Source organism: Copadichromis virginalis, linkage group LG15 (assembly GCF_057382275.1).
Source record: "Copadichromis virginalis isolate Kocher_CV1m ecotype Utaka linkage group LG15, C_Virginalis_male_GT1.1, whole genome shotgun sequence".
NCBI classification, from domain to species: Eukaryota; Metazoa; Chordata; class Actinopteri; order Cichliformes; family Cichlidae; genus Copadichromis; species Copadichromis virginalis.
Window position 1 is genome coordinate 33,710,620 of NC_140632.1, and position 21,973 is coordinate 33,732,592.

At 39.6% G+C, this 21,973-nt stretch overlaps 1 protein-coding gene and 1 pseudogene across 1 annotated transcript in view; both read left to right on the top strand.

Moving 5' to 3' along the window:
- LOC146692809 (gamma-aminobutyric acid receptor subunit rho-2-like) overlaps positions 1 to 20,502 on the top strand; it is a 34,552-nt gene extending 14,050 nt beyond the window's left edge. Inside the window, exons 4-10 of the mRNA XM_085433007.1 lie at positions 7,028 to 7,095; positions 11,262 to 11,485; positions 11,569 to 11,651; positions 12,784 to 12,924; positions 14,832 to 14,984; positions 15,159 to 15,367; positions 15,453 to 20,502. Of these exons, the coding sequence (XP_085289133.1) occupies positions 7,028 to 7,095; positions 11,262 to 11,485; positions 11,569 to 11,651; positions 12,784 to 12,924; positions 14,832 to 14,984; positions 15,159 to 15,367; positions 15,453 to 15,767 (1,193 nt within the window). The 3' untranslated portion in view covers positions 15,768 to 20,502. The remainder of the gene's footprint in view (positions 1 to 7,027; positions 7,096 to 11,261; positions 11,486 to 11,568; positions 11,652 to 12,783; positions 12,925 to 14,831; positions 14,985 to 15,158; positions 15,368 to 15,452) is intronic.
- Positions 20,503 to 21,144: 642 nt separating this feature from the next.
- LOC146692810 (U1 spliceosomal RNA) lies at positions 21,145 to 21,290 on the top strand (annotated as a pseudogene).
- Positions 21,291 to 21,973: the final 683 nt, after the last annotated feature.

Consider the following 21,973-nt stretch of genomic DNA (forward strand, 5'->3'; position numbering starts at 1 on the left):
GAAATCAAAGAAGATCTTAGCACACTTAGTTTGTGTCATCAGAAACAAACAGTTAGACACTTACCCATTCATGAGACAATATGCTATAGTTATGAAAGCCAAAAGTTCTTGTCTGTTGTGGAATTTCAGCTGCTCAACACTTTGGGGCCCTCACTGGCTTCTTTTTTTTTAAATTTCAAAATGTACCCAATAATTTCAGTGGGAACTGTAGGCAGGCATGCTGTTTTGCCATGGGGCCATGTTGTTGGATGTCCAGTTTGTCATCATCTTACTGATATAAGCATGGAAAAAAATGCCTGTGCATAGTTCAGTTTTATTGTTGCCTTTACAGATGTGCAAGTTACCAAATGTGCATTAGTGCACCATAGACCTTACCCCTCAGGATTCGGTGTCCATCGTTTTCAACATGTCTTCGTTTAGGTCAGACCAGAGTCTGGCCAAAAGGAAGACATTTTCAGGACAGTGTTCAACTTTGAGATCTTGTGTTTTCCTGCTGGAGTTTAAACTTGCATTTGTGGATGCAGTGACAAACTGTGTTCATAAGCAATAGTTTATAGAAGAGTTTCTGAGTCAATATAGATCTAGGTCGCTTCTTAAAGCTGTTGTCAAGGCTCCACTGTGTGGTGTTGAGAGTAGGGCCCAAATGCAGGATTCACAAAGCAAGATTTAAAATTCAAAAGGAGCTTTACTGCTGAGAACTTCAAAGTAAACATAACATAAAGCAGGAACAAATAATCTGACGAGAGGCACCTAACTGGAGGCACACAGCGAGAGACACAGCTTGAGGGTGGACGTGACAAATAACAGAAGCAAACCGAGGCTTTAAATAAACAAGAGGTGATTATGTCAGAGTGCCAACACCTGCAAACACAGCTGAATTGAATCTGACTAATTAAACAAGGGGAAGCAAAACCAAATATAATGCACACAAGATGAGGGACTGTCAAAATAAAACTAACACTGCAACCAAGACTATGACATAGAAACTGGACACAGTTTAACAGGGACCATGGAGACAAGACAGAAAGATACAGGGACATTATGGGGGAACAAGAAAGGTAAATAAAAAAGGAGACAAGACTGACATGTCACAGGAGACAGTGACGACAAAACAAAAAGACGAAGCTGGGACAGACTGGACACGACAGATATATAACATAATAAAATAAGAAACCAAAATCTTAAAACAGAACTCAGATGCACTACAAAATATTATACTCAAAACTAAATATTACAAAATTTGACCATAAGTCATCTTTTAAATCCAAAAGAAAGAAGAATGAGTCTACAACAAAAACTTAAAACATTGGATCAGCGACCCTGGACCATGACAGCAGTGCTACCTGCTAGCCAATTATTTCAGCTTGACCTTTATGCACAGATTTTTCTTGATTCTCTAAGAATTTGTACTATAGATGATGAAATCTAGTTTTTTTGCAGTTTGGCAATGAGAAATACTATTATTTACTGGTTAAACTTTTTGTATAGGCCTTGTTCAGTCTTTTGAATTATGATGAACTATTACTATTAATTACTTACTTATTAAGGTCAAGGTGAACTTAATAAGGTAGCATGTTTCCTGGGCTTGTAATCATTGTCTTAGCATCTTTGAAATATGTTAACAACAAATTTAAAATTTGTTTGCAGGATTTCAAATGTCAGTGACAATCTGGTTACTTTTTCCATTTTATTATTTCAGTTGAATATAGAGAATATTAGAAAATCATCTGTACCTCTTTTTATTTACAGTATGCACAGGGTTCTAACTTTTTGGATAAAGTTTCAAAAGCAATGTGATTTTAATAGATGTCTTCACTATTATTAATTTGTAAATAGCTTTTTAAGTGTGCTTATTCCTCTGTGCACAGATATGCGCCTGCACAGTTTCTATCCTTGGGCAATAAAGACTAAAGACAATAATGAAAGTACTTTAGGTTCTACTTATTCTCATTGTCTTATTTCCAGTGTTGTAATATACTATTTACAGAGGTGGGAGGTAATGAAGTATTTGAACTGTACTGTAATTTTTACTTTTACTCCCTTAATTTTTTAAGAAGTATCTGTAATTTCTACTCCTTACATTTTCAAAACAGACTTGTTACCTTTGGTTTAATGTGTTATTTTAACTTTAAAAATCACGGTGATTTGAGCCTAAACAGTAACACAGAAGTCCCGTTCATGTATTAATCACCAAGGGTGAAAGGGATGTGCCATAGTCAGAGGTTAAAGTGGGCCAGTGTTTATTTATTCATTTATTATCATTGTTATTATTTTATTTTATTTTTTGGCACAATACCAGAACAACTGCATGTTTCCATAAACTGCAGTTGCAGTACCAGCTAGTCCTATAGAAGAAGAGTGAACATAAAGTGGCAGGTAATTTCAAATGGGTCATTGCATTTTTTCATGTTGAGAAGGTAGACTGTGCTATTGAAAGGTTGCATGAAAATACTTTGCAGGTTACTGCACAATAAACAGGTTAGTTTGCTGTACTGTGACAGATTCAAAGTAAAGAATAGTGTGTCGGACTGGTGCACAGCAGTTGTGGTGCTCATGGTCAGTTAGGTACATAAAGGCTAGCAGTGATTAAGTTGAAGTTAAACTGATGATGTTGAGATTCATTCAGTAAATTCAGAATCAGAATACTTTGATAATTCCTAAGGAAATTATGTGGGTTACTGTTGCTCCAAGATAACAACAGTAACAGACTGAACTAATGAAATAATACAATATATTACAGTAAGAAATATAAGAAATAGCGCTAATATATATACAAATAGCTCAATTATAAATATCCAGAATATTACAGAGATTAAATATATAACAGACATTTACTCTAAACTGTAAAACGTTGTTATTTGTTATTTTACTGTAGAACATATGCAAAAGAGTGTGTAACTATTGCACTGTGTACTGTGCATTAGATGGAGGAGTTGTACAGAGATATTCACATGCAGGAATGATTTCCTGTGATGTTAAGTGGTGCATTATGGGTAATCTAAGTCTCCCACTGAACATGCTCCTGTGACTGGCCAGCACATCATGGAGTGAGTCGGAGGTATTGTCCAACATTGTCCTTGTCTTGGACAACATCTGCGTCTCCGAGTCCAGCTCCGTCCCCACAACATTACTGGCCTTGTCGTCAGTTTATTGAGTCTGTTGGCATCTGCAACCCTCAACCTGCTGCTCCAGCATGCAACAGCATAGAGGATGGCAGCGGCCACAACAGACTGATAGAAAATCCTGAGCACTGTCCAAAAGATGTTCAAAGTCCTCAGAGACGACTCTGGCCCTTCCTGTAGAGTGCAGTGGTGTTTTTAACCCAGTCCAGTTCATTATCTATGTGTACTTATCTATCTAGTATTTATAGTCCTCCACAATGTCTACATCGATCCCCTGGATTAAAACAGGGGTCACGGGTTTCCTGGTCCTCCTAAAGTCTGCAGTCAAGTCTTTGGTCATTGTCACATTGAGCTGCAGATGATTCTGCTCGTGCTATCTTCAGAAAACTTCTGAAGATGGCAGGTCTCTGTGCAGTGGCTGAAGTCTGTGGTGTAGTGGGTGAAGAGGAAGGGGGAGAGGATGGTCCCTTGTGGTGCCCTTGTGTTGCTGATAACCTTGTCAGAAACACAGTGTTGAAGATGCACACATTGTGGTTTTCCTGTTAGATAATCAACAATCCAGGACACAAGAGACACATCCACCTACATCGCTGTCAGCTTATCACCCAGAAGGATTAGTCTGATGGCATTGAATGCACTGGAAAAGTCGAAAAACATGACCCTCACAGTGCTCGCTGGCTGGTCCAGATGGGTGTAGACACGACTGAGTAGGTAGATGATGGTGTCCTCAGCTCCTCTGAAGTGAAGGGGATCCTGATGTGGTCTGACTATAGGTCGCTGGTCAAGGATGAGTCTTTCCAAGGTCTTCATGATGTGGGAAGTCAGTGCCACAGGCCTGTAATCCTGGGACCACTGGAACATGGCGTCTTTGGTACAGGGACAAGGCATGACATCTTCCACAGCACTGGGACCCTCTGCAGACTCATACTCAACATGAACAGTTTATGAAAGACTCGACAAAGCCTTGAGAACATGAGGACTCACCCCGTCTGGTCAGCAAACTTGCCTGAGTGGAGTCTCCTCATTTGCCTCTGAACCTGGTCGTTAGTGTGATAGGTGGGGGAGGGGTGTCAGGACTCAAAAAGGAGGCAACGATGCAGTGTTGAGAGGGAGGGAGAGACAGTGGTGTGGCTACAGGCAAGTCAGTAGGGGGCTGAGCATTCACTGCAGTGTTGAATCTGTTGAAAAGCACATTCTACTCGTTGGCTCTGTCCTCACCACCCCCAGCTCCCCTGCTGTTGGATGGCTTGAATCCAGTGATTGTCTTTGTAACAAACCCACAGCAGACTCGGGTGCACCTTCATGCTTTGCAGCATCATTTATTTGCTGGTTGCTGTATACACACAGTTGGCTGCAGCTCTCTTTCGCTGCCAGCCACACACACTGACAACAACAACAGTACTGCAGGGCCCAGTACCATATTTAAGTGATTGCGGATGCCGTGCAGGTATGTCCACCTTCCCTGCATGACACCGCAGGCTATGCCCCACCACAGTCTTCATGCCACTCCACACCTCTCTCATGCTGTTCTGCTGTTCTGTTATTCAACCTTACCAGCTGTAGAGTGTATAATATAAAGCATAAACAGTGTACTGTCCGTGTAGAGGATGGAAATCAGCCAGGACACCTCATGAAACATCTGCTCATACAGTGGGGCAAAAAAGTATTTAGTCAGCCACCGATTGTGCAAGTTCCCCCACTTAAAATGATGACAGAGGTCAGTAATTTGCACCAGAGGTACACTTCAACTGTGAGAGACAGAATGTGAAAAAAAAATCCATGAATCCACATGGTAGGATTTGTAAAGAATTTATTCGTAAATCAGGGTGGAAAATAAGTATTTGGTCAATAACAAAAATACAACTCAATACTTTGTAACATAACCTTTGTTGGCAATAACAGAGGTCAAACGTTTACTATAGGTCTTTACCAGGTTTGCACACACAGTAGCTGGTATTTTGGCCCATTCCTCCATGCAGATCTTCTCGAGAGCAGTGATGTTTTGGGGCTGTCGCCGAGCAACACGGACTTTCAACTCCCGCCACAGATTTTCTATGGGGTTGAGGTCTGGAGACTGGCTAGGCCACTCCAGGACTTTCAAATGCTTCTTACGGAGCCACTCCTTTGTTGCCCGGGCGGTGTGTTTTGGATCATTGTCATGTTGGAAGACCCAGCCTCGTTTCATCTTCAAAGTTCTCACTGATGGAAGGAGGTTTTGGCTCAAAATCTCACGATACATGGCCCCATTCATTCTGTCCTTAACACGGATCAGTCGTCCTGTCCCCTTGGCAGAAAAACAGCCCCATAGCATGATGTTTCCACCCCCATGCTTCACAGTAGGTATGGTGTTCTTGGGATGCAACTCAGTATTCTTCTTCCTCCAAACACGACGAGTTGAGTTTATACCAAAAAGTTCTACTTTGGTTTCATCTGACCACATGACATTCTCCCAATCCTCTGCTGTATCATCCATGTGCTCTCTGGCAAACTTCAGACGGGCCTGGACATGCACTGGCTTCAGCAGCGGAACACGTCTGGCACTGCGGGATTTGATTCCCTGCCGTTGTAGTGTGTTACTGATGGTGACCTTTGTTACTTTGGTCCCAGCTCTCTGCAGGTCATTCACCAGGTCCCCCCGTGTGGTTCTGGGATCTTTGCTCACCGTTCTCATGATCATTTTGACCCCACGGGATGAGATCTTGCGTGGAGCCCCAGATCGAGGGAGATTATCAGTGGTCTTGTATGTCTTCCATTTTCTGATGATTGCTCCCACAGTTGATTTTTTCACACCAAGCTGCTTGCCTATTGTAGATTCACTCTTCCCAGTCTGGTGCAGGTCTACAATACTTTTCCTGGTGTCCTTCGAAAGCTCTTTGGTCTTGGCCATGGCGGAGTTTGGAGTCTGACTGTTTGAGGCTGTGGACAGGTGTCTTTTATACAGATGATGAGTTCAAACAGGTGCCATTCATACAGGTAACGAGTGGGGGACAGAAAAGCTTCTTACAGAAGACGTTACAGGTCTGTGAGAGCCAGAGATTTTCCATGTTTGAGGTGACCAAATACTTATTTTCCACCCTAATTTACGAATAAATTCTTTACAAATCCTACCATGTGAATTCATGGATTTTTTTTTCACATTCTGTCTCTCACAGTTGAAGTGTACCTCTGGTGCAAATTACTGACCTCTGTCATCATTTTAAGTGGGGGAACTTGCACAATCGGTGGCTGACTAAATACTTTTTTGCCCCACTGTATCTTGTTCAGTTCAGTTGTGTAAATCCTCAAAGAGCACTGAACATCCCTGTCCCTTTCACAGCTGGGGTTCCGTTCTGCCAAGACGAGCCATCGGAGTCTAACCACTAAATACATCTGTCTAACTTCTGTTCATCAATAAATCAATTCATTCTTTTAATTACATGTTCTTATTGAACTGATTTTAACAAATCTGCTTTAACCTCTTCCCTGCTCATTTTCCTGTTTATAGGCAAAATCAGCCACTACAACGCAGGCAACAGAAAACAGAGCTATGTTTTTATTTTGTTCCACTTAACTGATTCAAGCTGAGGAACTGTATTAGAATTAAAATTTAGACTGAAATAAAGTTGGTATTCTTATATACTAATGTTATTTTATCATGGCATTAATATAGCAAAGGATTCAGTTAGTTTTGCATAAAAATAGGTGGTAAAAATGTTCTTCAAGGAGCTACTTTACTTTCTTACTCTGAGCTACTTTACTTTCTTACTCTGAGTACATTTCAGAGCTGATAGTTTTTCATACTTGAGTAAAGAAGTTGAATTAGTACTTCAACTTTTTACTGGAGTATTTTTAACACTAGTATCTGCTTAAGTACAGAATGTATGTACTTTTGGCACCACTTCAGATTTGTTTGTTTATATCTGAAGGTCCAGCTGTCCCTGTTGGGGTGGACGTTCAGGTGGAGAGTTTGGACAGCATATCAGAGGTAGACATGGTAAGTATTTTAAATGCATTAAATGTAAATTTGCATTACACAAAATGTAGCTTAACAAGTATTTGGATAAAGTACCTGTAAGGCTGAATGTTTAATTGACACTGAAGTTTAAGAGACATGCAAAACTGACTGTGTTATCAGACATGTGACCCCATTCATTTAGAATACTGGAATAGTGATTATGGAAACTGCTGGTTCTTGTAGTGCACCCAGCATCTCGTCATCTAAATTTGTGGCACAAACGCAAAACAGTGCCAGTGACTTGGACATCAAAATTTCCAGAGCTGGTAGGAGACTGCTGTAGTAATGTCCAGATGTCTGGAGCTATATAAAAAAGTGGTTTCATTACTGCAATGAAGGAAGTGTGAAACACAACAGGTTATGGCAATAATCCCAACAGTCCACTTGGTACCTCAATTAGACACACAGCATAAGTATCATGTGCAGCCGGGGGCAAATTTTCAACCATGCCATAATCTTGCTAAGCAGTTCTTAGTGCCTAAAAATGAAACTAATCACACAACATAACACAAATTTAACACAAACACACAAACTGTCCCGTCTCACCAACTTAACGTGTTACAATGTGGACTTTAAACAGAGGGTCATTATCTGTGAGCACCCAAGCTTAACATGACTTGTGTGTCAAGCCTTGGAATTGGGGTAGATTTTATCTGCCAGTGCTTAATAAATATAGCATTGTCCAAGTCTAATTTATGAGAGACCATGGCTAAAATATGCTACGTGTAGGTAGAACAGGGGTGGCATTTTTACTTTTACATAAACTGCTGATCAGTAAAACATCCTTCAATAACTACTCCTTCATTAGGCTTAAGGTACTGGCTCAAAATGGGTATGTTTTAAATTTTTGTAATTAATTGTAATAAAAATTAATTAGGTGACACTAACACTTTGTGACAACCAACCTTGCTTTGGGGTTGGTTGTCCCCAGAGTTATCAATGAGATATCAGTAAAAATTGTGATTTTTTTTTTTTTTTTTCTGATATCATCTGAGAGCCCAGCTTTGGCACACACATTGACACATCAAAGCCATTCTTCCTTGGGCCAGCTACTGATATAAGGCTCAACACAAACCAAGCTGTTCTGTTCAGTGGAGGTGGGAGGAGCCAGGCACTCCTGTAACCCAGATAAGGTTGGAAGACAAACTTTGGGCAAACTCAAATTCCTGAAGATATCTCTATTTATTGGGTAGATGCCACTTACCCTGAACGATACTGGATGTTGGTAGGGGGTGCAGCTATTGGGAAGGAAATGGCCACAATCCTTAGAATAACATTTGGCAGCATCCAGGCATCACGGGCAGAGTTGACATACTTTTTAAAAGATCCATATTTTGACCCGTCCATGGGATTGAGTTTACGTGAGCAATCTGGAGGGAATAAAGGATATGATGCCCCCTCCCCCCCCCACCTTCTGCTTCGTTCCACAAGTTATTCAATTCAAATCTGTATTTCAACATGATCTGCTCCTGGTTGTCAAAGAACATGCCAGCATTCTCCCTGTTGAAACTTGTAGTGCGTGCCAAGCTTGTGGTCTGTGGTGATCAAATGGCAAGAGTAGGGCAGTGTTTGAGGAAGCGACTAAACCAGTCTGCCTCGGCTTGACTGGTTTTACTCCAGGGCTTTGAGATTGTGACTTTCTGTGCCACTGCAATGTTGTATACACACTTATGGACTTTTTGTTGGTGCAAAGTCATATTAAATATCAGAGGCCTTAATGATGGAGCTTTCCAGTAGTTTTTCTTGATTAGTGCCGACAAACTGACAATTGTTTATGTGCCAACTTGCACATATGAAATGGTTTAATTCCCTTCTTCTCGGTAGATGTTTTTTGGTAGTAACAGGTCAGTGTTCTGTAGTTCAATTCAATATTATTTATATAGCACCAAACTGATCCTAACCATGGCTTTACCTTATTATTAAGTGTCTAATACTGCCAAAGCTCTTAATAACAAAAACCAAAAACACACACAACAACACGTGAAATTACTCTGAATACCTCCTCAACTCGGTCTATTTTTGTTTTACAAAATGATCGCTGTAAAATGGACAGCTCGTAATGGTTAAATATGTGATATCAACAAAGTTTCACAGTGCCTTCTAGTGTGGCAGTAATAAACAACGTGCCAACCAGCCCAAATCTGTCCTACACACTGAAAACAGTCTGAAGTACACAAGGCAAAAACTGTTTGTCAGGATTAATTTCAGCTGTATCTTTGGAGGTGTGTGACTTTAAACTGCTGTGCAGAAAGTATTGTTGGTATTTGCAAAGAGAACATGGACAACTGTGTGTAAGAAATGGAAACTGGATTTTTTTTAAACTGACCATATTGCACAAGCATTTCTGTAAATTAGTTACTCAACTGCTAATTGTGCCAGTTTTCAATGCTAAAAAGGCACGTCTTAATTTTTGAGCTTGATATTGCAGCAGTTACTGCTGTGTGGAAGAGGCATTGCAAAGGTTTAAGAGTGCATGCTTAGAAGAGTTAGACATCTCTCCAATTTATTTGGAATGTCAGATGAAGATGTTATAAAAGAAAATGGATTACCAAACTTCCTGATTTTAAATTTTCTCATTTAACTTAGAGATGACCTCCAACCAAAACAATACCAGCAGCAGTAAAACTTGTCCTGGTGGTAAATTTCATTGTTTGTGACCTTATGCTAAATAATGCGGCTCTTGGCATGTCATTTTGAACTAAAACTGACCGCGCTTGTGTGTCACTTCACAATTTTAACAAATGGAGTCATTTTAGTCTCTGGGCCAGGGACAAGTTACTGCCCCAAGTGGAGTTTAAGTATCTCAGAGTCTTATTCATGAGTCAGGGAAGAAGGAAGTGGGAGAATAACAGATGGATTGGGACTATGGCTACTGTGATGCAGATGCTGCATTGGTCCGCTGTGATAAAGAGCATAATAACAAAGATTTACCAGTCAGTCTGCACTCTGATCCCTCAGCTGTGATCATACCTGGGTACTACCTGGGTGAGGTGTTTTGGGCATGTCCTACTAGAATAAGGGCACGGGACAGACCCAGGACATGCTGAAGGAATTCAATTTCTCAGCTAGCCTGGGAATGCCTCTGTGAGCGGGAGATGAGCGGGAGGAGGTGACTGGGGAGAGGGAGGTCTGGGTGTCCTTGCAACCCAGCCTGGATGAGTGGAAGAACATGAATGGATGGATGTAGTCACTGTCTGTCGTGTTTCATGTATATCACTGAACCCACTGTTAGACAACATAATATACTGTATATTTCTGGCCAGAGTTTACTTTTCATTGCTTAATGCAAGCCATTCAGTGTGCTTTAATGACAGCCATAAAGACAGAAAACATGCTCTGTAATACTCCAGCAGTTGCTGTCTAACACTCACTGTTATTAGGTAGCATTAGACACTAAATTATACCAGACTGTAGCAACAAAAACCCTCAGCACAGTATTCAGTGACATGAGAAAATGTGCTATTTTGTTTCTGTTAAATCCAATTTTTAATAAATAAAAGACAGAAAATTCAATTTATTCTTACAAAGCAGTTTTGCTTTTGACAGAGATATATAAAAAAAAAACCATGAAGCAAAATTTTACATGACCCAGTATACCAGTATATGGGTTATTAAAACCATGAACTTGAAATATGCAAGAATACATACTTTAGATCTTTAAAGGTGGAATCATCTCTGATTAGTAGACATAAGTTATTAATCATGTGAAAGTCTCAGACATGCCCTTAAACTGGTCTTATGCAACATCAAAGGTACTTGTTCACTTGGTGCCAAGAGTACATGTTGCTACAGTCATTAGTCATTATAAATCCGTTGTTATATAATTGTAATACTATGAGAACAGGACAAAAGATTATCTGTGGTGTGGAGGGGGGCATGCACGGGCGTAACCATTCCTGCCTGCAGAGCAACGTAGAGGATGAAGGAGGAAAAAAACGAGGGTATTCTAGGACCAAATGAAGCCTGTGGACTGTACTTGGTTAACATATGTTCAGCATTTTGGCTTACTGTACATTTATCTATAAACAACTTCAATAATCCAGCAGCCACTGGCTGCAGTGATGTAATCCCAGGAAAAATTAAATAAATTAGGGATAGCAAGACCCTTTCATTCCGATGCTGTCTTCTTTCTCCCATTATCTCAGGACTTCACCATGACTCTGTACCTGAGGCACTACTGGAAAGATGAAAGGCTGGCATTCCCAAGCACTACAAACAAAAGCATGACCTTTGATGGTCGCCTGGTGAAGAAAATATGGGTACCTGATGTGTTCTTTGTCCATTCCAAGAGGTCCTTCATCCACGACACCACTACTGACAACATCATGTTAAGGGTCTTCCCAGATGGTCATGTTCTATACAGTCTGAGGTGAAGACAGGAAACAAATGCCTTGCAAGAAAGGGCCCCCTGTCTAGAGTTACTAAGGTTTATATTCTGCTTTAATTCCACAGAGTAACAGTTACTGCAGCTTGCAACATGGATTTTAGTCGTTTCCCTCTGGACTCACAGACATGTACACTGGAGCTGGAGAGTTGTAAGTATTCTTAGACCATGAGACTCCTTCTTGTGCTGCTATGCAGTGGGGGAGATAATAATTTTATCTGCTAAATCTCTAAGTTCACTCACAAAGAAATTAACAGTTTGAGAATGTCAACCAAAAATCCAAACCAAAAGTGGAGACTGGCTAGGCACCTCCATGATGTTAATTTGCTTCTTCTTTAGCCACTCCTTTGTTGCCTTGTGGTGTGGTTTAGGTGACTGTCATGCTAGAAGGACGGTGTCATCCAAGATTTGCGGTGTCATTGCAGTGAAGTCGTCATCTACCTTAGCAGAAAAAAGTCACGCAACATGATGTTTCCACATCTGTGTTTAACTGTGGGGAGGAGACTTTGGGTCATTCCCAGCATTTCTCTTTGCAAACACGGTTGATACCAAAGAACTCGATTTTGGTTTTATCTGACCACAGCGCTTTCTCCCCCGCCTTCTCTGAATCGTTTAGATGTTCATGGCCAAATTAAGGTGGGTCTACACAGATGCCTTCTTGAGCGGGGGGACCTTTTAGGTGCTGTAAAATTTCAGTCCATTACAGTGTAGTGTATTATACTAATGGTATTCTTGCTGACTGTGATCCCAACTGCCTTCAGATCGTTAACAGACTCCTCCCGTGTAGTTTTAGGCCGATCCACCACCTTTGTCATAATCGTCTTCACCCCATAAAGTAAAATCTTGCATTGAGCTCCACTCTTCCATTTTCAAATAATTGCATCAACAAGTGTCACCTTCGCACCGAGTTTCTTGCTGATGGTCTTGTAGCCCTCTATAACATCATGCAGAGCTACAGCCTTGTTCTTCATATCCTTTGACAGCTCTTTGGTCTTGCCAGCTTTTTGGTTGATATTCTGTCTTTCTTCATTAAAAAGACACCATAAAAATTAGAGACTGTTTATTTTTGTGTAAATGAGCAAACCTACAACAAAAAGGGGCTTTGGTTACTAAATTATGAATTGATTATTAGTATTAGTATTAGTTTAGTTCTTATTTGAAACTCAGCCATCAGCAGAATACAAGCTTTTATTGAATTTATGAATTTGCTCTGTTTGCTTATCCAGGTCCAGCTATGTTCATTCAGATGACTGCTGTTTCCATTCCTACTTTCTGTCCTGCAGATGCTTACACAGATGAGGACCTGATGCTTTATTGGAAAAGTGGCGATGAGTCCCTGAGCACAGATGACAGGATTTCTCTGTCTCAGTTCCTGATTCAGAAGTTTCACACTACCTCCAGGCTGGCTTTCTACAGCAGCACAGGTTGAGAAGGAAAACAAACCCAGATTTCACTTACACATACATATTTTGTGTAATATTAGATTGGTCACTATTACAACTGCTCCACAAAAACCAAAGATTTAGGGGAAATAATCTGAAGTTGTTGTAAACTACCATATATGAAAGTCCCGTTTTAGCATCAACATTATGATTATCTGGGAGAGATTCTACAGTTAATTTCATGTTTAATCAGTAAACTAAGCCAAACTAAGTTGGGAGAGGTTTACATATTTCCTCTGATGTCTGCTGATGGCTCAGCCAGATCCAGCTATTACAGTCAGAAGTCATCCTGCTGACTGAGCTGAACCTCAGTGGGGCAAGTTAAAAAAAAAAATCCCAAAACATGTTCATAGAGTGGAGGGAAAAAACTCTTTGATTCCTTGCTAAATTTGTCAGTTTGAAGACTTACAAAGAAATTAAAAAATATCTTATTTTTATGGTAGTTTCATTTAATGAAGAGCCAGAATATCAACAGAAAGATAAATAAACAGTGCAACACAATGCAAACATAACAAAGTTATAAATTAATTCGGATGTCTCTGAGTAAAATACATAGGTAAGTAATAAGTAGATTTCTGGTTCCCACAGGTAGGCTGTGTGCCCATGTGGCAAACAGATTAGAGTGGCTATCCATCAGTACATTAGTACAAGTGCATTTGCCTTGTCAAACCTAAAAATAGAAATTTATATGTTAAAACTTACCAAAGTAGAGCAATTTTCATCTCAGACAGTTCTGTCAAAAAGTCCTAGTCTATCAATTGATATGTACATCTGGCCCTTACATTACTGCCATCTTGTGGCCACAGTCAGATATTGCAGCTGGAAGCTGTGCATATTTCATCTCGTAGCAAAGTGTGTGTCTCTTAGGGCATGTCCATCTCCCAGTAACAATGACTGGAGCTGGCTAGGCTGAGAGGCCAGCAGCTTTATTCTGGTGGTTTGCACATGTGCATTGTGGATAAATCTCTGGTCCTTGAGAGAGGAGCACGCGAGGCTCAGCTTTTAGTTCAATTAAGTTTTATTTCTATAGTCCAAAATCCCAACAACAGTTGCCTCAAGGAACTTAAGACTTTTGCTGCTCTTAGATCAATTTCAATGTGTTATGGAAACTCAGCTAGCATTAGCAAGTAAATAAGATTCAGTGATTTAGCAGCAGAACAGATAAGTTTGCAGTTGCTAACCACCTTCATTCAATTCAATTCAATTTCATTTATACAGCACCAAATCACAATAACAGTCGCCTCAAGGCGCTTTGCATTGTAAGGTAGACCCTTCAATAATACATATAGAGAAAAACCCAACAATCATATGACCCCCTATGAGCAAGCACTTTGGTGACAGTGGGAAGGAAAAGCTCCCTTTTAACAGGAAGAAACCTCCAGCAGAACCAGGCTCAGGGAGGGGCGGGGCCATCTGCTGCCACTAGTTCTTTCTTAAAAGTAGAGATAGTGTCTGTCTCCTGAATCCAAACTGGAAGCTGGTTCCATAGAAGAGGAGCCTGAAAACTGAAGGCTCTGAGTTCCATTCTACTTCTAAATAACCACCATGCCTAACATGTATGATGCAGAGAAGATGGACTGTGATAAAGTTGCTAATAATCATCTCTGCTTGCCTTTCTGTAAACGCCACCACACAACACTGCAATCAATCAATTAATTACAGAAACTCCTCTTTTCAACTTGTTATGTTTATAAAGCACATGAGAAGAAGCAATTTCTTCCATTCCAACCTAAGGAAAGATCAAATAGCTTTCAAGAGCTTTTAATTGTTAATTGATTGTTAATTTCCTCATGTTCTGTCATTTTACCTTGTTTTTTCTGCTTTACCTCTAACACATAAAGCGAAAAGTATATTGTGTTTTACTTATTCCTCACTTATTCTATCTCCAGGTTGGTACAACCGTCTGTACATCAACTTCACGCTGCGGCGTCACATCTTCTTTTTTCTACTGCAGACCTACTTCCCTGCTACTCTAATGGTGATGCTGTCCTGGGTGTCCTTCTGGATTGACCGCAGGGCTGTCCCTGCCAGAGTCTCATTAGGTAAGAGGATCTGCATCATTGTAACTGTTGCCTGCTAAAACTGAATATGTTTCCTAAGGACATCAGATGTGAAAATGTGAAAATGGAAATCAGTTAGCTCTTTTTGGCCATTAAAATGACCTTCTGTTGTAGTTCATTGACTGCTGCGCTAACAAGACCTTGTATGCTCTTCAGGTATAACTACGGTGCTCACCATGTCCACCATCATTACTGGAGTGAATGCTTCCATGCCCAGGGTCTCCTACATCAAAGCTGTGGACATTTACCTCTGGGTCAGTTTTGTCTTCGTCTTCCTGTCTGTGCTAGAATACGCTGCCGTAAACTACCTGACAACTTTGAGGGATGGGAAAGACCGCAAACTCAGAGAAAAGGTTAAGGAACAGGTACAGGCACCTTTTTCAAAACTCACACATCTCAAACAGTGATCAAACCTTTTTAATTATGATTCCTTTTGTCTATTTCACCTAGTCCCAGACACTCCCTTGCACATGTGGCATGCCCCATACCAAGACCATGATGCTTGATGGGACATACAGTGAGGAAGATGCCAACAGTCTGGCGGGATACACAAGAGCCTCGATGGTTGCCGAGGACATATCAGATAAACAGGAACAGATGGTAGTGCATCTGTCTTTGGACAACGAGTCCACTGGCACCAAGAAGAAGGGCATCCGTGGCTTCCGGATCATTCAGAACACCCACACCATTGACACATATTCTCGTATGATTTTCCCAGGCTCATATATCCTCTTCAACCTGATCTACTGGTGTGTGTACTGTTGAGAATTTTAGCTCAAATTGTAGTAGTGAAAGAAAATTACTGTGAAACCATTCTGTGGGACGTAAGCCTGAGGTTTACCTGTTCAAGTTTGCCAGGATGGCCTATCAAAGACATCTGGGAGTGAATACTACCCATTTCATTGTTGGACTGGACATTCGATATAGCTTATTTTTTAATTTTTATTAATGAATCCTTTATTTATCCAGGTAAAAATCTCACTGAGATTCAAAACTCATTTCCAAGAAAGACCTGGCATCATGGCAGCAAAAGACCTGTTCCTGCCTCACAAGCTAATATGTACCCAAGTCACGCTGAGAGAAAACTCATGGGGCTGGTTGCACATTCACTCTAATACAGCGGTCCCCAGCCCCCGAGCCACGGTCCGGTGCCGTGAGCCGTCTGGTACCGGGCCGCAAGAGTTGAGGCTCGGGTGTGAAATTTATGGTCTTCAGGGCTTTTATCGGTTTTTATTGTTATTTTTTATAGTTAACTCGGTTTCCCTGGGTCTTTTCCCGTGTGTTATGAATAAATCTTTTTTTTTGGTACCGGTACTGGTTTTATTTTGTTGTATTTATCTGCAACACCTTAAAGGCCAGTCCATGAAAATATTGTCAGACATAAACCGGTCTGTGGCGCAAAAAAGGTCGGGGACCGCTGCTCTAATAAACAGGTTAATCATGAGCCTAAAAAGCTTGCTACAGCACCCTAAGGGTAACAGTGGTGATACTTTTAGCTCTTTCACAAAGATGTCAGTTTCCTGGATACATTCTTGTTTGCATCTTGTTCTGTTTTATGGTAACTTCAGCAGAAAGTTTCATCTACAATCTCTCACCACTGAATTTTGTCCTTGTTGGTCTTTCAGTAATATACAGTTTCAGCTTAATAAATAGAACTTAGCTCAGTTTACAAGTTTACAAATAATCTAAGTGGTTTATTCCACCTCAAATGTTCATTTGGACTTTTTAAAACAGACTGTTTTCACAGCAGATATTTTGGCTTGTAAAGATTAAGTACAGGTGTAACACATACCATGAAAAACTATTTTTATTCCATTTAGGTGAGCAAATTTCAGACCTCTGCCATTCATGCTGGCTCACATATAAACCTTAACTCAACTACCTGATGGAACTGCACTATCTGCAGTTAAGGTACTTTCACTTGTGATTATCAGATATGTCAGATTGTCTGACATGAGTGAAGTTTGATGGCCTGATATTCTATTCAATTTTATTTTGTTCACTCTGTCTAACATGTGTAACTTAGTTGTTTACTATTAGTAGCAACGGTCTATCCCTTTGTTACCAAGTCAACATGATAACTGGGGTAACTCTTGCTAAGAACTCTTGCAATATACTCTGTGGGTAATAATATGGTTGTTTTCTGTTTCTATTAAATTCAATTCTACTGTATTTATATAATCCCAAATTACAAAAACAGTTGCCCCAAGGCATGTTATGTTGTTGGGTATAGACCCTGCAAAAAAATCTGTTTTCTATTTTTTTCAATTTGTCAAGGTTTTTCACATTATTTTTCACAGTTTGATCTGTAAAACATATAAGCACATTTTCTGCAATGGTTTAGTATTACTGACCAGTGAATCAGTGAGCAGCTAGGTCCCAATATTTAAATATCATTTGTGGAAAGAAACATTTATTCATTTTCTTGTGATTTGTTGGAGTTGCTCTTCATTTAGATGGAAGTTTAACCTGCAGATTTTGCACAACAAAAGTACTTTTGGACAGTTAAATCTAGCCTGTCTCTCTGCAACCAGCCCCTGTCCAGGCTTCCTGGAATAACACACTTCAACCTGAACCTCTCAACTGTCATGACTAAAAAGATTAAGAGAATATAATTTGGCTGCTATTGCCTCTGTAGTCATTGGATTTGACTGAGTCATGTATCTGAATTTGTCCAAAGCAGTTGGAACTTTAAAAGTACTTTAAAAGTACAATTCATTACTGTTGCTGAACAAAGTATTTTGATTATCTATTTATAGGATTTTTAAATTCACCACATTTTATTTGTTTAATGTTTTATTATTTATTTGCACCAGTATTGGATCCATGTGTCATTGCAGGCAAGTTGCAGGAAACAGGGCTTACACAGAAACTGGTTGGTGAATGCTGCAAGACATGGAATATAATATCTTCCTATATGTATTTTTCTTAGAAAGAACTTTAAAACATAGAAAGCTTTACCAGTGATGTAATTAACTTGAACCGCCTTAAGTGAACATTGTTTTCATGTACATATTTTGACAAGATAGATTTTTTGTTTTTAATTAATTTCAGAGCAATGATTGACATTAATCATGTAGGTAACTAGAAGTTAACATTAGACTGATTGTGCTATGATGTGTGTGAATTCATCCATCACAACACTACTGTATTTTAAGCAGATAGTTCCTACAAAGATACAGTGAGTAAATTATTGAACACTTCACCAATTTTTTAAGTAAATATGTCTCTGAGGTGCTACTAACATGAAATTCTCACTAGATGCCTGTAACAACCCATCCAATCCTTACATGCAAAGAAATCCAATAATATGTGTCCATAAATTATGTATAATCATGAGAAATGACACGTGGGAAAAGTATTGAACACATGAACAATGGGAGGTGCAAGAAAGCCATGTAAAGTGATGACACCAGCTGAAATCTATCAGTTATTAGAAAGCAATCCTGCCACCTATTGCAAATTAAGATATTAAGAAATTACAGATACGCTTCCCAACCCCCTGAGCCACGGTCGCCCGATAGTCTGGACAAATGAGACCAAAATTGAACTTTTTGGATGCCATAGTACACATCATGTTTTGAGATCAACAGGCAATGCATATACCCCCCCAGTTTGGAGGTGGGAACATCACGGCGTGGGGATGTTTTTTATCATACGGCATTGGCACGCTTCACATAACTGAAGGAAGAATGAATGGAAGCTGGATATCTCAGGAAGACAATATTTTCTTTTTCTGAAACCAGCTGAGTTTCCTTGACTGTGTGTTTGGGATCAAAGCTGCTAGAATGATCCAGTCAATAACCTGACCTGAATCCAACTGAAATCCTATGGCGAGAACTAAAGCTCAGAGTTCACAGAAAGGGCCCGCAGAACCTTCAGGATTTGAAGACTGTTTGTATGAAAGAAACTCACCTGAGCAATACATGCAACTTTTCACCTCCTGTTTCTCCATACAGGAGGCGCCTTGAAGCTGTCATCACCACCAACAGCTTTTATAAATACATTTCAGTAACCATGTTCAATACTTTTTCCCTGTGTCATTTTTCATTTTACACATAATTTATGACATCTGTGGTTTGATTTCTTTAGCTCAATTCAATTCAATTTTATTTATATAGCGCCAAATCACAACAACAGTCGCCTCAAGGCGCTTTATATTGTAAGGTAGACCCTACAATAATAGGGTCTACCTTATTATTGTCTACCTTGTGTGGATTGAAATGTGTTATTACCAGCATCTGGTGAAAATTGTATGTCAATAGCACTTTCAGAAATATATTTACTTAGTAAACTCATGACTTGTTCAATAGTTATTTTACGTGCTGTATACATTTCTGACAGATATACAGTTTGACAGATTAGTTCTTTTATTTATTTACATAATTGGTTTAGCTTAGCATAAAGCAAAGGTACGTAAAATAGCAAACCTAGTTCAAGTTGGTGTTTGTACATTTTTATTCTGGTACTCCACTCCAGGGTACTTTTGCATGATTCACACATAAAGAAAAATCCTCATTTATAGTGGGGTAAAAAACATTTAAGTTTGCTCATTTACAACAGGCTCTAAAATGTATGGTAGTTTAATTTTATCAGCTGATGTGCACGTCATTGAGTAAAATAAGTATTTGATTCTCAAGCAAAACATGACTCATTAATTGGTGGAAAAACCCTTGTTGGCAAGTACAGTGTTAAGATGTTGCTTGTAGTTGGTGACTAGGTTTGTACTTATCTCAGGATTTTGGCCACTCCCCTTTACAGAAACTCTCTAAACAAGGGTGGCTGTGGCACAAGACGTACTAGTTGCAAGCAATGTGGTTCGATCCCTTGTTACTCCAGTCTATATGCCAAAGTACCCTTGGGTAAGATACTGAACCCAGAGTCCTCCAATGCGGTTAAGAGTGGGAGGGATCATTGTAGTTGCATCATACAATTTTTTTTCTTCAAAGATGGTGGGTTGAGTTGAAGCCAAAAAAAATCTATTTTGGTTTTATTCTGACCACAGCACATTCTCCCAAGCCTTCTCTAAATCCTTTAAATGGTGTCTTACAAACTTAAGATAGGCCTACACGTCTGCATTTTTGCATAGGGGCACCTTGTGAGCACAGCAAAATTTCAAACCATTATCGCATAGTGTGTTACCAGTTGTGTTCTTGGTAACTGTGGTTCCAACTGCCTTCAGATAATCAACAAGCTTCTCCTGTGTAGTTTGGGGCTGATCCACCACTGTAGAGGCTGAGCCCACGCTTGAAGCCACTGAGATGTTCGTTGGCTGGGGTGACGCGATGCCACTGTTATGAATGAAACTTATCACAGTCCGATAACTCCAGCCGTACTTATCTTGTTCGTTTAGAATCTGTATTCCACTTCCATCAGTTGCATTTGTTGTCAACAGTTCTCTTTATCCAACACCATTTATCATAAACCGTTTGCTCCTTCTGAACAACAACACACCTGCCGCTAATTACGTGTGTCTACCCTAAATACATTCCCGTCAACACACCATATCGTAAAACACAAAAGGTAACCCCTAATGGCATACATAATGTACCAACACAAAAAATGGCTCCACTTTCTCATGATCACCCTCAACCCACGAGCCAAGACTTTGCATAGAGAGCAAGACTGAGTGCAGCTGACGGTCATTTTATATTTTTCTATTCCTCAATAATGGCATCAACAGTTGTCACCTTCTCACCAAACTTCTTGTTGATGGTCTTGTAGCCTGTTCTAGCATTTTGCAAGTCTATAGTCCTGTTCATGGTGCCCTTTGACAGCTCTTTGGTGGAGCGGTTAGAATGGAAATTGAAGGAACCTGATTTTGTAGACAGGTGTACTTCATACATAGTTGACATCAGGAATATCTTTAATTGATTGATTGGTTGTAATTTGTGGAATTTTGGTTGATATTCTCTCTCCATTAAAATAAAACTTCCATAAAATTAGAGACTGTTTATTTGTTTGTAAGTGAGTGAACCTATAAATACAGCAGGTAATGAAAGCATTATTTCCCCCACTGTCGGAGAATTGTATGTACACTGTTTATAACACATTTCAGTTTCTGTTCCTTGAAACCTGAAAATGTGAGCCAGAAATAGTAAGGTAAACATATACTTTTATATATATTTACTTGTATATATTTATACTTACCTGGCAGGGGAGATACCATGATCACGAAGGTGGCTCACCCAGCACTGCGGTTGTGCTGACCCCTGTGAATTCCCCAAATGCGGGAATCTCAACTGCATAATTTGTGGTAGTGGAGGACTGCGTTCGCGCTCTCCCCTCACTTTTTTTTAAACAAATTTCCCACGCATGGGACTAATAAAGGTTATCTTATCTTATATACTTATATTGTTACCTCAGAACTTGAAACATTGGTCACACTTAATTTGAACCTATCTAGGACGGGGAGATACATCTAGGTCCCCTTTGATTAGTACTCGGACTGTTAAAACTACATTTGCTGTAGTCTGTTCATTTTGTCTTCTTTTGTTCAACTTAACATTATGATAATGAGCGTTGTCTGTTTGTGAATGGATTTACTTAGTTTTGCTTTACCAGTCTGTAGAGAGTGGCAATTCTTTCTAATACACTGTTAACTTCTCAGTGTTTTCACCTTGTCTTGGAAGAAGTTCTGTGAAGTAGCAGTACAGAGGTGATATCAATTTTCAGGTGATTGTAATGAAAACAATTTTGGAATCAATATTTTTAATAAAATGTGACATGAAAGAATGAAGTAGCAGGGAGAAAAAAGTATAAGTATCTGAGAACTGTACTTGAATACAGAGCTTGAATAAATTACTGATACACAATGCATCACTGATCCCATTGCAAGGCTGATCATATCAAAACATAGACACTAACATTTATATTCTTTCCAGACTCTAACACTGCTTTGTTTGAGCTCAATTGCATGACTGTTTTTTGTTTTTGTTTTGTTTTGTTTTTTGTTTTTTTAATTATCATTT